Below are 16127 nucleotides of genomic sequence, written 5' to 3' on the forward strand. Positions count from 1 at the left end.
TATTAAGCATGTATTAGGCGGCTGATGCTGTGTTAGGTTTTAGGGATCCAACAACAAAACCCCCAAAATGTCCATGACCTTTAGAAGTTTAAGTTCTAGTGGACAGCACCACTTATATTGTTGTTCAAATATTTTTTACCTATGTCCTACTCTTGGTGACCCCATACACACATTGATTTTCTTGGCAAAGAAACTGGAGTGGTTTGCCATTTCCTTCTCCAGCTCATTTTACAGATGAGGAAACTGAGGCAAACAGGTTGAAGTGACTTGCCCAGGGTCACCCAAGTGGGAGAGATCACTAGTAAGCAAGGGGATCAGGAAAGATTTCTACTAATAGGTTGTACCTGAGTTGAACCTTGGAAGCTGGGGACCCCATGATGCAGAGGTGAGAAGGTAATCTCATTCTATGCACGGCCAACAAGCTTGATGCCATCTAAACATAAATTATTTTTTGCCTATTACTAGAAAAGCATTATCTCTTGGAGAAAAAGTCCAAGTAGAGTCTAGGCAATTTTCAACATTTTGATTTCTCTGGTGGTTTTCAAGTTGGCCTTCTGACCTCTGGGTCTAGAGGTGGCAGGTATTTCTGTGTGGATTGAGAGAGAGAAAGTATGGCTTTGACACAACTGTATACAAAAGCATTGGTTCAGGGCCACAGGTGGTGATCGTTTACTCCAGGGTGTCAAACTCACATAGAAACAGGGGCCACACAACCATACACAAGGATTCCTGGGACCACATATTGACTTAGAAAACCACATTAACTACATTCTGCCATATTTTTATTTATTTTGCTGACATTTTAATCTGGTTCACCCATGACCACTGCATATTTGACATTTTGGACCAACAGGGTCAGGAGGAAGCTGTTTGGGAATGAATAGGGAGCGTGTCATTTTTTCTGGGTTTCCTTCAGTTTTCTCACCTGTCAAATGAAGGAAGTAGATGGTCCCTAAAGTCTGGGCCAACTCTATGGCCCCAACTCTTGGGATTGAGAAGAAAACATGGACCTTTATAACCTCTTTGTGTTTTCATCCTTGATTCTCCTTGAATCCCGAGAAAGAATAAGAGGTATTATCCATAATTTCTGCTTGCTATATACTATAAATACAACCTATGAAGCCCTTGTGCCCTAACTAGAACCTTTCCATAATTCCTCTCTAGGGCTCTAGGGGAAATAGCCTTGGAGTCAAGAAAGAATAGCAATAATGATACAGTAAAATGTAAGCTTCCTGAGGGCAGGCACCATCACCCTTTTTAATCTTTGTATCCTAAGCACCCAGAGAAGCACCATAGTATGAGAGCTGGTCTCAGAGTCGGAGAGAACCAGGTTCAGGTCTTGCTTCTGACATATATTGGCTGTGTGAAGCTGAGCTAATCACAGAAGTTGCTGTGGTCTAGGATGCATTCTGATATTATAAAAGAGCAGACACGTTGCCAATCTGAATTGGTGGAAGGACTTTCCCCACTGCGGAGCTCCTCAAATCCATAAAATCCCAGGTCAAGTTTAAATTTTTTTTCCTGCCACCAAACATAGGGTCTAGCTCATAGCAGGTGCTTAATAAATGTTTGGTAAATTAAATTGAATACAGCTGCTTTCAGGTCTCCAAAGCACATTTTACACAACATATCTCATTCATTCCTACCACAACTCTGTGAAGTAAGCCAGCTGCAGGAATTATTAGCCCCATTTTACAGATGGAAATTCAGAGGGATTGAGTGACTTGTACCAGGTAATATCACAAATTAATAGGAGTATTTAAGTCTAGGTCTCTCTTAAAACCAGATGCAGTTATCATTTCCACTATACACACCATGCTGTTTGTCTCTGCTTTCTTCTGAATGCTGCTGGTTCTCAATAAGAGAGTTTAAGCTGTCCACCCTTGATCAGAATTCCAGGGTGTGTCTCCAAATGTGAGATTATTTTATAGATTATAATTTTTAGTTTCTAGATTATAGTCTCTCTATATATGTAGTCTATAGTTTATAGATTACTTTTATAGATCATTATTTAAAAAAAATATTTTTAAATTTTAATTTTAATTTATAGTTTTTTTAAAATATGCAAATTAATTAATTATAGAGCCCCTTTTCCTGCATTTATGGTTGCACTTTTCCAAAAGTTAGTTGGGTAGCATACTATCAGGGAGTTCAGTTTTTTATTGTTAAAATTCTTTCTTTTTGGGGGGGGGAATGCAACAACTTTATTGAAAGAAAAGTGCAGGGAAATTACTCAAAAACTTGAAAGAAACTTGAGGGAATTTAGACACCTCCCCTCAAGCGCAGGACCAAGTGCAGAGTGGATTCTTTCTGGATGTTGTAGTCAGACAGGGTGCGCCCATCTTCCAGCTGCTTTCCTGCAAAGATCAACCTCTGCTGGTCTGGGGGGATGCCTTCTTTGTCCTGGATCTTTGCCTTGACATTCTCAATGGTGTCACTGGGCTCCACTTCAAGGGTGATGGTCTTGCCAGTCAAGGTCTTCACAAAAATCTGCATCCCACCTCTGAGACGAAGGACCAAGTGCAGGGTAGATTCTTTCTGGATGTTGTAGTCAGACAGGGTGCGTCCATCTTCCAGCTGCTTTCTGGCAAAGATCAACCTCTGCTGGTCTGGGGGGATGCCTTCTTTATCCTGGATCTTTGCCTTGACATTCTCAATGGTGTCACTGGGTTCAACTTCAAGGGTGATGGTCTTGCCAGTCAAGGTCTTCACAAAGATCTGCATTGTCAAGTGGTGGCAACGGCGACACACACAACGAACAACAGCGTCAACTCCTGTCCTAGGCGGATCTCTGTTAAAATTCTTTCAATACCATGGGTAGGGAGAAAGCTTTGATCTTTTCTGGTGTCTAATTGTTATCTTTGATTCATTTTTTTGCATGGGGGAGAGTAGAAATAGTAATTGAAATAACCTCCCCCAAAGGAAGTTCATGGGATATCAGCCCTTGACTGTCAGACACTGGAAAAGTCCATTAGCTTGAAAAGAAACATTTTCATCCAACCTACCTGTGACTTTGAGTAAGTTACTTCATTTATCTGGGACGCAGTTTCCTTATCTGTTAAATGGCAGGATTGGACTAAATGATTTCTAAACTCTATTTAAGCTCAAAATTAATTATCTAAGATTTTTTTCTCCTTAAACTTTGAAATTTCCTTTTCTTGGTTTAAAACCATTGGTGAGGGAGAAGAAAAAGAAAATGGGGTTGGATGGGGAAGAGAAATGCATTTGAAGTAGATAATTGTTTTTTTTTTTTAAGAAGAAGAAAAAAAGTCTTTAGGAGTAGGAACAACTGTTTTCTTTTTAAAGCCCTGATAAGATTTTTAAAGCAGAAATGTGCTTTCAAGGCCCTCTTAATAAAGTTATTAAAAATGCAGTTCTGTGTCTTCCCTTGTAATTGAGTTTCACCACATAATTTCAGAAAAAGCCACACACACGAAAAAAAAAAAACTCGTAGTAAAAAACCGGGGTATAATTTTCTTCAATCAAAGGAAGCTCATGACTGCAATTACCCCAAACCCTTTCCGAACCTTGCTGCGATACACCAGGGACAGGTCTTGGGGTCTCTGTGGGTGGTAAAGCTTTCATGTGCCTCTCAAGCCTTTCTTTATTGTAAGGTTTCAAGTGAATGCTAGCAGCAATGAGCAAATTTGATAATTCGATCTCAAATTAGTTAATGCAATGCGCCAGGAACCACTAACGAGCCCCAAGTTGGAGAGATGAAAATGTATCTTAACTGGAGTGGGGAGGGTCCAGTTAACTAGCCTGGCATTGGGGGGGTTAGGGAACCTCTTTTGGGGGGTCTTCATAAAAATGAAATGATACTAGGAAAATGGGGCATCATGTTTTTGGGAAGATGGGGATGGAACCGGGTGCCTATGGTAGTGTTCAGACAACAAGGCGGTAGACCAAGCTGGTTATATTTAGCATGAGGCTGAATTGAATGATCAAGAACCTGGGTTCAAAACCCAGTTCTGTCACTACCTGGGAGATCTCACACAAGACATACCTTCACTTTGGGTTTTTGGCTTCCTTATCTATCACATGAGGGGGTGGGACTGACGTGGCACGTTCGTCAGATTACTGACTTTAGAACCAGGTGACCTTGGTTTTAAATCCCACTGCTGACACTTGCTTCTTCATTGGCTTTGAAACAAATCACTCAACTATCCTGGGCTTCAGTTTTCTCGTCTGTAAACTTGGCTTTCGGACTAGATGACCTCTGAGCTCTATTTGCTTTCTGTCATTTATCTACAACCCTACCTCTCCTAAAGTTTCTTTCAGAGCCAGAGAGGTGCTTTGCCCTAGATTCTACTGGCTGTAGGCACCAAAGCCAGGTCCTCTAACTCCAACTTTAGGGCTCTCTTCACCGCACCAAGGACTTAGTCATGCCTTAAGAAATGTTCTCTCCCCCAAAACATACACATTTGATTTGAGTCTGCCTTGAAAGGAGCAAAGGATCAAGACCTAGGGAAGAGCTCTGTCCTGGACAGCTCACATCTAGAGTCTTCTTTTCAATGCCAGACTCCAGGGATTAGGAATAAGAATGTGTATATAGTAGTTCAAGGTGTGCAGAGAATTTGACATTTATTATTTCATTTGATTTTCACAGAAACCCTGAGAGAGATGCTACTATTATTGGCTCCATTTTAGAGATGAGTAAACTAAGGCTCTGAGAGGCTGACTTGCCAAGATTAGACACAGTAAGTGTTTGAAGGGTGAGATTTGATCCCAGGTCTTCCAGACTCCCAAGTACAGTAAAATTTAGGGTGGAAGCTGCAAAGAGGTCAACTAGGCTTGATGTCAGCAAAAAAACCAAATTCCTTAGGGTGTCCCCTCCCTAGGTGGTGGATTTTTCTTTTACTGAGGTCTTTAGGAGATGTTGGATGCCTTACGTACATCATAGGTCAGAGAAGCGTTGGATCAGATGGCTAGTGAGGTCCCTTCCAGCTAGAATTCTAATGCTATGAGAAGGAAAGGGAACATCTTACAGGGTACTTTTGTCCTGGTGTTCAACCTGGGGACCAACCTCAATAAGGTACCTGAAGGGGAAGGCAGGAACTTAAAACAAGAAGCTTGGAGGGACCATCACCTTAGATTGAAGGCTCACCCACAAGCTGTCTGAGTGGGTACAGATGGCACTCTTGCTACTGATGCTGCTACCACCTTACATTTCAATAGTACTTTTTAAGTGTCCCTCAGGGCTTTTCTCACAATATTTCAGTGATGTAGGGGGTTCTAAGTATTATCACTCTTATTTTGCAGATGAAGCTTAGAAAGAGTCAATGACTGACTCACAGTTCCCTAGCTAGGAAGGACGATGATGTTGAGGGAAAAAATGCTTCTCTGATATTTACTAGCTTTGTGACTTTGGGTAAATTGATTCACCTAGATCTATTTCCTTTTTGATTAAATGAAGAAGTTGGCCTGGGATGATCTCTGGGGCCCCCTTGAGCGCTAGATCTATGACCTATGAACCCAGGGTTGGACTCCAAAACATGCATTTTATTAAGCAGTCAGGCAGAGTGCTCAGCACTGGGAAAGGAAAAACAAGGAATTGAGTAACCCTACCCTCAAGGAGCTTATATTCTCCTGGGTCCTTTTAAACACACACACACACACACACACCACACCACACACAACAGACAGCAGCAACATTTACTTTCCTAATCCATCTTCCACACAGTTGCCAAAGTGGTATTTTTAAAACACAGGTCTCCATTACACTCATCTGCTCAAGAAGTTTCATGAACTCCCTATTACCTCCAGGACAAAATCCAAATCCTCATTTAAAGTCCCTTCCAGTCTGGTTCTAGCCTGTCTTTCCAGGTTGATCATACATTATTTCCCTTTAGTCCAACTGTCCTACTTGCTACATATCTAACACTTCATTCCCAGTCTCCACACCTTTGCATATCAGTTGTCTCCCTTAAGTAGAAGGCACTCCTACCTCACTCCTCCCTTTTGGATTTCCTAGCTCCGTTAAAGCTTCAGCTCAAATACTATATCTTACAAAATTCCTCTCCTGAATCCCCTACTTGTTAGTCTCTCCCATCTCCTGTTACTTTGTATTTATTATGTAAATTGTATTTTCTCATCTATTTCCTCCCTGGTGGAATGTAAGCTCATTGAGGGCAGGGACTGATTCATTTTTGTCCTTGCTTACCTGGTGCATAAACACAGTGCTTTGAATATATTGGTTGATTAATCAAATGCAAATGAATGGATGGATGGATGGATGGATGGATGGATGGATGGATGCATGGATGGATTTATTAAGCCTATGTTCTTGGTCCTGGGTTTGGTGCTGGGGACAAAATGGCAAAAAATGAAACAAACCCCTGCCCTCCAGAAACTTACATTGTCTTGGGTTCTTATTAAACACCAGCAGCAAACTTATTTTTAGGGGAAATGTGGTGGGCTGGTGACAGCAGGAACCCTTGTGAAGCTGCCCTACCTATAAGAGAGCCCCCACCTTTCCCCTAGAAGGCGCAGAGTGGGATTAAAATGCTACCCACAGCTTCTGAACAGTGGGCTGTTTGCTTTAAAGTCCAGAGACTGTGAAGCAAGCCCGGGGAAGTTAAGATGGCTAGAAGGATTGGCCAGGGTTTCAAAAGCTCCAGTGTTGTCCTGAACTCTCTACTTTAATCAGAGCTGAAAGGAGCCCCCCCGACCCATAGCCCAGTGACAGATGATTCTTCCCTGAAACATTTTTAAATGGAACAGAAGACGTCCTTTATCTGTGTGGTCTGAGCTCATTTACTCCAGGAGAAAAACCCAGCCCCTGTCCTCCTGAAAGCCAAGTCTTGTTCTCTCATCTGATGGATGAAAGGAATTTGGAAGCCTGATACTGTCCCCTGAGATGTCATTCAAATCCACAGATACATTCTACCAGCAGGGCTAATGTCACTTCGAAGACTCATCTCTTGGCTTCCCCCTTCGGGCCCCCCCCCCGCCCCCGCCCCATTCATCTCAGGCTCCTGTCTTATCCCAGAGCCAGGGCAGCCTCTAATCAATAAAAATCAGGATGACCTGGGGGGAACCTGGTCTCCTATTGGTAGCTCAGGGAAAGTTAAAGCATGATTAGAAATAAATGCACCGGTTAGGCTATAAATTGGAGCTCTTTGAAATGAGCCTGAACGGGATCAAGTTTTCCTTCATGGGGGGATTTCTTGTCAGTTTCCATGTAAATCAGAGAGATGACAAATGCAGGGGACAATTGGGAGTGGGGGAAGTCCTCAGGCTTCAGCCTGCAGGAGGGATACATGCTGGTCTCTAGTTCTGAGTCTATTGAAGTACCACCAAACAAACAAAAACAACTTGTAAGTATTTCCTCTTAGAACAAAGAGAAAGTTCCAGCTTTGGAAGGGATCTTACTGATGATGAGTTATATATATCTGAGGGTCCTTCAGGGACAAGCTCTTCACCATCCCTACTCTCCCTGCCCCCCCCCCATATTCCCTCTCTGTAATAATAATTCAGGCAAACTTTAAAAGTTATCAATACAGCAGCATTCCTGGATGATGGATTTTCCCCTCTTCCTGAAATTCAAATATAAATCCCCCAGTCTTCTGCAAAGTAGTCATGGCAGGGTGATTTACTCATTCTGGCTCTGGAGGAGTTGCCCTGTGGACTTTCAAAACTTAGAAAGAAGAAGAATGCAACAAAGTGTGTGTGTGTGTGTGTGAGAGAGAGAGAGAGAGAGAGAGAGAGAGAGAGAGAGAGAGAGAGAGAAGAAAGGGGAGAGGGGAGGGAAGGGAGAGAAGAAAACAGGAGAAAGAAAGAAAGCAAAGTGAGGGAGAGAAGAGATAAGGAGTGAGGAAGGGAGAGAAAGAAACTTAGATGGAGAGAAGGTAAAAAGGGGGTGAAAAGTAGAAAGAGAGAGAGGAAAGGAGGAGCAAAGGCATGAAAAAGTGAGAGGTGAAAAGGGTGAGAAAGGGAAGGAAAAAATGAAGGACAGAGTGGTGAGGAGAGAAGTGAAAGAGAAAGAATAAGTGAGCACAAGGGAGGGGGAAGAGAAGAAAAAGATGGAGAAAAAATGAGGGGAAGAATAAGAGAGAAAAAGGAGAGAGATGAAAGGGGAGAGAGGAGGGATTCCCTCTCCTCTCCTTTTAACAGATGTGCCTATCTTATTTTTCTAATATTCAGAAAAGAGAGCCCAGCCCAGCTGCCTGCCCTTCATGGCAGGGGATCCCTGCTCTGAGTTCACGGTTCTGTGCAGGGTTTCCTTCAAGACGATATAACTTGGATCCATCCAATCCATCTCCCACCGGATCTCCCTAATCTGCACATTTCTCTTCTTGGGCGATGTTACCGTAGCTTTATCATAAATAGGGGATGAAGACAGTTGGAGCTGCTACTGTTGTAATCTATCCCAGGATGAATAGGGGAGAAGGCTGAAATAAATTCCCCGTTTCCTGTCCCACGTGTCTGCCAGACCACTGCTTCAGGTCAGGGGCATCCTCCCTCCAGACTGGTAATTGCAAAAGACGAAACAACTAAACCCTAACCAAAAGATCAAAGAATTAAAAGAGAAGAAGGAGGAGGAGATGGAGGAGGTGGAGGTGGAAGAGGGGGTCGGAGAGCACTTTTCTGAGAACAAGCTGGCTTTGGGGGCGAAGTCCACTGGGGGTGGGGCGGGGGCAGAAACGTTCTCTCCTAACCAAAAAGACCCTGGGGGGGGGAGCACTGCTCTAGAGTGTGTCAGAGCTAGATAAGGAGGGTCACGGCTGTTGGGGGTTAAAGCTTGGTGTTGCCCCAGTGCCTTTAATCATCAGTAGGTTCCCTTTCCTTTTTTATTTTTGGTCAGCTCATTAGCCACATAAACAAACACATCTTCCAAACCCTTTAGATCCTTTCTCCTTTCTCTATTTCTTTCTTTTTATTGTTTCACTTATTTTCTTCTCTCCTTCTTTGTTTTACTTTTTTATTTATTTTTCTCTTATTGTTTTCCTCTTTTCCCCTTCTCTTTCTTTGTTCCTTTCTTTTCTCTCCCTTCCTGCACTCCTTCCTTCCCTCCTCTACTTTCTTTTCTTTCCTTGTCTCTCTCTTCCCTTTCCTCTCTTTCCCTTTGTTCCTTCTTCTCTCCCCTTTTCCCTTCCCTCCTGAGTTAATTTGGTACAAATTTAGAAACACTGTAGTGAATGCCATTATAACAAAATGCCACAACAACTTACACTGGCCTAGGGAGCCAAGCCCCACCTCTGTGGGAGAGAGAACCTTCTGATTATTGACAATTCCTTCCAAGGTAGCATCTCTGAAGCCTCACCCAAGGTCTGAAAACAGTCACCTTGCTTCTCCTGGTAACCATCTCAACCAAGGCTTTCACTCCTTGGTGGAAGAGTGTGTGTGGGGAGGGTAATGCAGTAATCCCCCACTAATCCTTCCCTCCCTTGTGCTGTCACCATCCCCTTCTCCCGAGCCTCTCCTTGGAAGCCAGGAGAGCCCACACCCTGGACATTCACACTTGACCTTTTGCTTCCAGGATCTCTGTCCTAACTTCCTCACACAACCAAAGTTTATTTGCTCAGATTTAAGCTAAAGCACACAAAGGGGTCCTATTTTCTATCAGGGAGCAGATTTAGGTTTCTAAACAGCTAAGCTCCTGGGGATGGGCATGGGGGTGGGGGCCACAGAACAGAGTGCCCCCAGTGGGACAGAGCATCACTGTAAGCTGATACCAGTGGAAGTATCCTGGCTCATCCACATTTTCTTTCCCTTACTCTGACAGTGACTCATTAATTACATTTTATATCCAAACGGAAGAAATTCTGCAACAAAACAATGTTTTTACCCTCCACCCCCCCAAAAAAAGGGTCATAAATCGTAACTTTGGGAGTGCTAATAGTGCTCACATTTATTCCTATTAATGCTTCCTGTTTTTGAAAGCTGGGCCCCTTCCAGAGATAATGTATTACAAGCCTTTCTGCTGAAGGATTTGGGCTCCTCTAGGCTCCGTTCCAGTTATAACTGGCAGCGAAGGCTTTCACACATTCACAAATCCCTAACTCCTCCCAGAGAGCAGAAGAGAGCCCAGAGGTTTTGGCTTGGGTCAGCAGATTTTGGAGTGTTACAGGAATGAATGGGAAAAGATTCAGCCTCTAAGCAGGGGTTTAAACAGAACAGCCTCTTCAGAGAGGTGGATGCCCTCCCAGCTCTGAATACACATGCCACTGGGCCTGAACCATTTCAAAAGGTGTGGGGGGAGCAGAGGGGCAAGAGAACAAGGTTACACAAGTTTATTATCCGAAGCGAAGCAGAGTGAACAGGAAGCCAGTGAGTATAGAGTTCAAATCCTGTTTCAGACATCCTTGACTTTGGGGCTCAAATCAAATCACTTAAGGTCTCAGTACACTAAATGCAAATACAAAGGAATCCCTTAAGGATTGCCTTAGAAAACCACAAATTGACATTATCTATGTTGCATTGTATTTTTATTTGCTTTGTTAAACATTTCCCAACCATATTTTAATCTAATGAGGCCACACTCTGGAGCCCAGACCAGCGAGTTTGACTTCTCTGCTCTGAGCAATTCTCCAAAGACTAAAAGTCCAAGGGGATCCTGTCCTGCATTATTAGAACAGGAAGCTTCCTCTACTGGGAGTCCTCTATCATCACAGGCCCAATCCCTAACCTGAAACTATATTCACTGGGGAATGAGGGGCTTAAGGGACAAAAACTGGCTGCAGGTCCCTCCTTAACTTGGCTGAAAATGCCCATTCACATTTTAATTTCTGGGATCAGGGAACCCAATCTGGAAAGCTAACCCCCTTGTTTTTTTTTAAACTTTTTTTTCCTTCCTTTTTGGAAGGGGGAGGGCAGGGTAATTGGGGTTAAGTTACTTGCTCAAGGTCACAGGGCTAGTTTTGTGTTAAGTGTCTGAGGCCGGATTTGAACTCAGGTCTGTGCTCTATTCACTGCACCACCCAGCTGCCCCACCAACCCCCTTGTTTTACTGATGAAGAATCCAAGGCCTAGGAAAAGCATAGAATCATAGATTTATAGTTGGAAGATGAAGATGTTCTACTCAACTCTCTCAGTTTACATATGAGGAAACTCAAGCCCAGGGAAATTAACTGAATTATCCAAGGTTACATAGATAGTTTCAGAAATAGGATACTCTTTGATGGGGTATAGCCAGAAGGAAGCTCAGTGAGTCATTTTTGTTAAGTCAAATCAGTTGTGTCTAACTCTTCATGACCCCATTTGGGGATTTCTAGGCAAAGATAATGGAGTGGTTTGCAATTTCCTTCTCCAGATAATTTTACAGATAAAGAAACTAAGGTAAACAGGTTTATGTGGCTTGCCCAGGGTGAGGACAGATTTGAACTCAGGGCTTCCTGACTCCAGGCCCCAAGCTCTATCCTCTTTACTACCTAGTTGGTCATAGGGGCCAGATCAAATGGCCACTGAAGAACCTTCCCCTTTTACAGTTCTTTGATCACGGATCTGGAGGTGGAAGAAGCCTTCTTTGGATGTCATCTGGTACAATACCCTTATTTTTATAGATAGGGAAACTGAGGTCTACAGAGGTCAAGTAGCTTGTCCAAGATCATAGAGCTGGAAGGACACTTTGACATCTAGTCTAGCTCCTTCATTTTGTAGATTAGGAAACTGAGATCTAGGAAGAGAAAGTGACTTGCAGTTTCAAGGAGTAAGCACCCTGGTCCAGTTTATTTCTATCTTCATATAGAGTAGTCTTTTTTCCCCGTACAGAAGTGCTGGGATGGCCCTCTTCCCCTTCTCATTCACTGGGTTAGTTAAGAGTTGGAGGCAGCCGCACAGGCAGGGACTGGTGATGGAGGGGGAAAGAAAGCCTTCCTTTTTTTTTTTTTCCATTCCTAACCTACCTGAAACCTGGAAAAACTGGAAATTCTCTGAGTTTTTCTGTCTAGCTCTACTTTTTAGGCCAAGATTTCTGGTAAATCCAACTTGAAATATTTGGACGTGAAACCCAACCCAATCGTTCAACTTTCTGACTCATTTGTTCAGTTCTGACTAATAATTACAGGCAAGCATCTATCGGACGCTGGAGATTCCAAAGGATGGACGAACAGAACCCCAGGCTGGTCCTCCCCACTCCAGCCCCTTCCACCACGAGCAGTTAAATTAGATTGCAACAATCGCTCCCTCCCCTTTCTGTCTAACCTCTAATGGGCAGGCGTCCTGCACAACAGACGAGCGGTAACCACATCCTATTCATCATATAATCACTGTGAGGAGAATGCAGAATAACAACCCCGGTCATTAGACTTGTTCTAGCTCACAGCCGAGACGCGGAGGAAAGCATGGCTGCTTGTGCCTTCCTGGAGCCTGGGCTCTGAGCTTTCAGGAAGGAAGATGGCCCCTTGATAAATAAACCCAGACGCTGCCTGAAACCTTTCACGATGAGAAATGCACTCATTGCTTAGGTCATCCGCATGGTGGGGGCACACTGTGTGTTATGATGATTGCTATCATTGCCATCATCATTATTAATATTATATTTTAATAGGCTTCCTCCCACATATTAAGATCACACATGTTCCAACCCATGTGCACTTTTCAGAAGTTATTTCTGGAAAATGTTGAATCTCATAACAGCAATAAAAAGGAAAATATGGCAGGGGCCAAAATAAATGTCTCTTTGGACCGTGTTTCAAAAGCATCGGAATATTTGTGTAAGTTTGAAATTCCAACCTTTGGAGAAGAACAACTTGGCTGTTGATAGATATCGGAGAAGGATACATTTCTGGAAGTCTCTCTCTTGGTTTGCCTAGTTAATAAATTTGATCTGGCAAGCGTGGGAGGTTGGGGGTGTGTGCGGAGGTAGACTAGCTGAATTCAAATTGGGGGCTCTGGGAAAATCACGTTTTTTGGATGATGGCCTCCAAAACATTTTCGAAAGACACTACAGGGCCAGTGAAATTCAACAGGCCCCCTCTGAAGAAGTTGGGTCTCTTCAGAAGATGGACAAGAGAAGATCCAGAAGATGTGGTAAACCTGTTTCACTGGGGGCTGAATCGCATGAGGACTATAACAGAACCAGAGACGGATAGCGTCCAACCAATCCACAGGAAAACACAGCAGGAGGTGGTGCATAAAAAGGAAGCCTCACCACAAACTAGAGGTTTTAAGGTTGAGGGCTAGATGCCCTTAAGTTGTTTACTGGGTTTCTCAAAGAGATCCAGGACATGTCTAGGCTGGAGCTCTGGGCAGAATCTCATAGAATCTAATTCAACTCAAAGAATCAAAAATTTTCAGAGTTGGAAGAAACCTTAGTAACCATTTAGTGCAACCCATACCCAAAAAGGAATCCCCACCAAAACAGACCTGATGTATGGTCCTTCAGCCTCTTTTTGAAGACTTTCAAAGAGAAATCCATCACCTCCCAAGGCAGCACATTTTATTTTGATGTAGCTTTAACTGTTAGGAAGTTATTTCTGATATCAAACCTAAATCTGCTTTTTTTTTATGGTTTAAACCCAATTTGACAAATAGTTTTATTAAGCTCCTACTATATAAGATATTTATATTTACTGTTACTTACTAGCAATATTAAGCACTGGAGATTCAAAGACAGTAACGTAACAATTCCTGCCCTTGAAAAATTGATATTATACTAGACAAATGGATGGTATCTGATGTACAAACACGAAGGGGCATAAGGAAACACACACACACACACACACACAGAGTTTCATGTCACTCCTAACAAGTAAACGTGGAATGACATCCCTGGATTCAGAACATGAAACCACGAACTAGTCCAATGCTTTAATTTTAGAGATGAGGAGACCAGATCTCAGAGAGAGTAAATGACTTGCCTGAGGTCACAACGCAAGCTAGGATTGGAAATGAGACCCTCTGACTCAAAATTCAGCTGAATCTACCAAATATGTCACCCAATAATTTTTACTCAAAGAAATCCAGACTCCATTTGGATGGCTGGATGGAACAGTACTTGACCCTCACCTCTGACAAACAACAGGGCAATGATGGAGGCATCTAGCGTTTTCTGTCTGTCAGGGAAGCAAGATTAAGACCCAGGCTTTAGTGGTAGAAATAAATGCTCAACTCAGACTTCACCAGGGACTGGGGAAAGGGTAGCTTCATAAGAAATGGAACTGGAGTAAATTCATTCCTTTGCAATCTATACCTACCTTGTCTTGGAAGTTGGGAGAAATCTGAATTCTCATCCAATGTCTAATAAGTGAAATAATGAAAAGTGCCTCTGAAATTAGAAATTCTCACTACTTGTGTGATCTTGGGAAAGTCATTTAACTTGCTTTGGTTTTCAAATCTATAAATGGGGGGGGGGGAGGATTGAATTAGATGACCTCTGAGGTCCCTTTCCAGCAAATAAGTGCTTTCTTTGCAAGCCTTAAAGTGCTATATAAATGACTGATGTTATTTTTTGCCACTAAACAGAAGGAAAAGGGAGGAAAAGAAGAGAAAAAAGTAGAGGGAAAGAGAAGGGAAGAGGAGAAGAGAAGAAGAGAAGGAATAATATGGGAAGGAAAGAGAAGAGGAGAGAATAGAAAGGAGGAGAGGAAAAAATAAGGAGGAGGAAAGGGGTAGGGGAGAGGGAAGAAGGGAAGGGTAGGAACGAAAGGATGAAGAGAAAGAGAAAGGGAAAGAGGGAGGAAAGGGGAAGAAGGGAGGAGAGAGGAGGCAAGAGAGAGAGGGAAGAGGAGAAAAAGAGAAAGGAGAGGGGAACAGGAGGGAGAGAAAAGGAAAACAAAAGGGTGGGGAAGGGGAAGAAGGAAGGGAAGGAGAGGAAAGAGGAGGGGAAGGTAAGGAGGAGAGGAGAGAGTTGAGGGGAGGAAGAGATGAGGAGAGGGGAAAGGAAGAAAACAGGAGAGAAGGATAATGGATGAAACTCAGAAATTGGAGGAAAGTCACTGATGGGGCCTGGCTACTAGCCCATCTCCCCTCTGAGACTTCATTGAGAATATTACAATGATACTGGCTTCCATTCCTATAGCCTGTCAGACTCTTGCAGCCATTGGAGAGCTACTTAGCTGAGAGGGATTCCTTCAGCAGCCAGGTGGTCTATAGACAGCAGTGGTGAAATAGAGGAAAGGTTGGGACCCCATGTTCCCTCCTAAGTCCCCTTTCCAGAGAGCCCTTTGGGAGATAGAAAATACCCCTTGTCCTCAATCCTGAAGGAAGATGCACTCCCCAAACTTGGCTGCCTGCATGTATTTCCAGAAGAGGGGGAAAGGAAAATACCAAACTGAGACACATAGGGACTTTTTTTTTAAGGAAAAACAAGAAAGATGCTTCTTTCCAAGCAGGCCCAGTATCTTGTAACACTGGAGTGATTGTTGCAGGGCCAATCTGGTTTTCATTAGTAGGAATGATGGGCCCAATTTCTGCACAGGACTCAGGGCTCTGGTCTCCCTGTTTGGTGTACATGCAGCTAGTTAACCCCTTCCCCACCTTCTCTTCCTCTCCTAGACTGGGGCACCATCTGCAGGTCAGGGCATGTCTCATAGCCAAGAAGATTCCATGGAGGAGCCACCAGAATGGGTTAGATCAAATGTATCTATGGGATCCAACTCCTAGGAAAGTTAGAGCAGAGGAATGGAAATCCTTGTTAAGAGGGCAGGAGGGAATTACGTACTGGGAGGGAAGATGAAAACCAAGGAGAACAGAATGTGGCCAAAGGAGAGGATGGGGGTTGTCATGGCTGTTTGCAAAGATCTGAAGGGTGGAAACACCACCCTGGACAAGGGAATTGTTGAGGTTTATGGAGGGTTGTAGCTATGAGTAATGGGATGGAGCCTAAGATGAATCTAGATGGTAGTCAGAACTCTTTCCCAGTGAGGTTTAGTGGACTGTAGATCCACATCTTGAAGAGGCTGTGAGGTCCTATTCCCCTGGATAGTAATCTCATTTAAGATTCATATGGAGGTGCCATAGTGGCTAGAGAACCACTATTCTTGGAGCTAGGAAGTCCTGGATGGCACCTGGATGATGCCTGCCAAGTCTCAAGTCCTCAGGGCTCTATGCAACTAGCTAAGACTTCAGTTTCAGAGAAGGTGAAGTTCTCTCCCTAAAAGGAGAGTCCTACATCAATGAAATCACAGATTCAGGCCTTATCCATTAAGACCTCCCTTTGGAGCAAGATAAAATAAAATAAAAGC

General features: G+C 43.4%; 2 protein-coding genes across 2 annotated transcripts in view; both read right to left on the reverse strand.

The window, feature by feature from the left end:
* PRDM16 (PR/SET domain 16) overlaps window positions 1–16127 on the reverse strand; it is a 657978-nt gene that overhangs the window by 206238 nt on the left and 435613 nt on the right. The gene's annotated exons all lie outside the window — the stretch shown is intronic.
* On the reverse strand, window positions 2190–2799 carry LOC138154495 (polyubiquitin). Its single transcript, XM_069079348.1, has one exon. The coding sequence runs from the start codon at window positions 2722–2724 to the stop codon at window positions 2263–2265; it is 462 nt and encodes a 153-aa protein (XP_068935449.1). The 5' UTR covers window positions 2725–2799; the 3' UTR covers window positions 2190–2262.

Source organism: Petaurus breviceps, unplaced genomic scaffold (assembly GCF_028583685.1).
Source record: "Petaurus breviceps papuanus isolate PSGF00001 unplaced genomic scaffold, PetGlider_PUasm1.0 91041, whole genome shotgun sequence".
NCBI classification, from domain to species: Eukaryota; Metazoa; Chordata; class Mammalia; order Diprotodontia; family Petauridae; genus Petaurus; species Petaurus breviceps.

Excerpts from the sequence above, each read along its gene's own strand:
- LOC138154495 (XM_069079348.1), bottom strand. The coding sequence starts at position 2,724 with ATGCAGATCTTTGTGAAGACCTTGACTGGCAAGACCATCACCCTTGAA.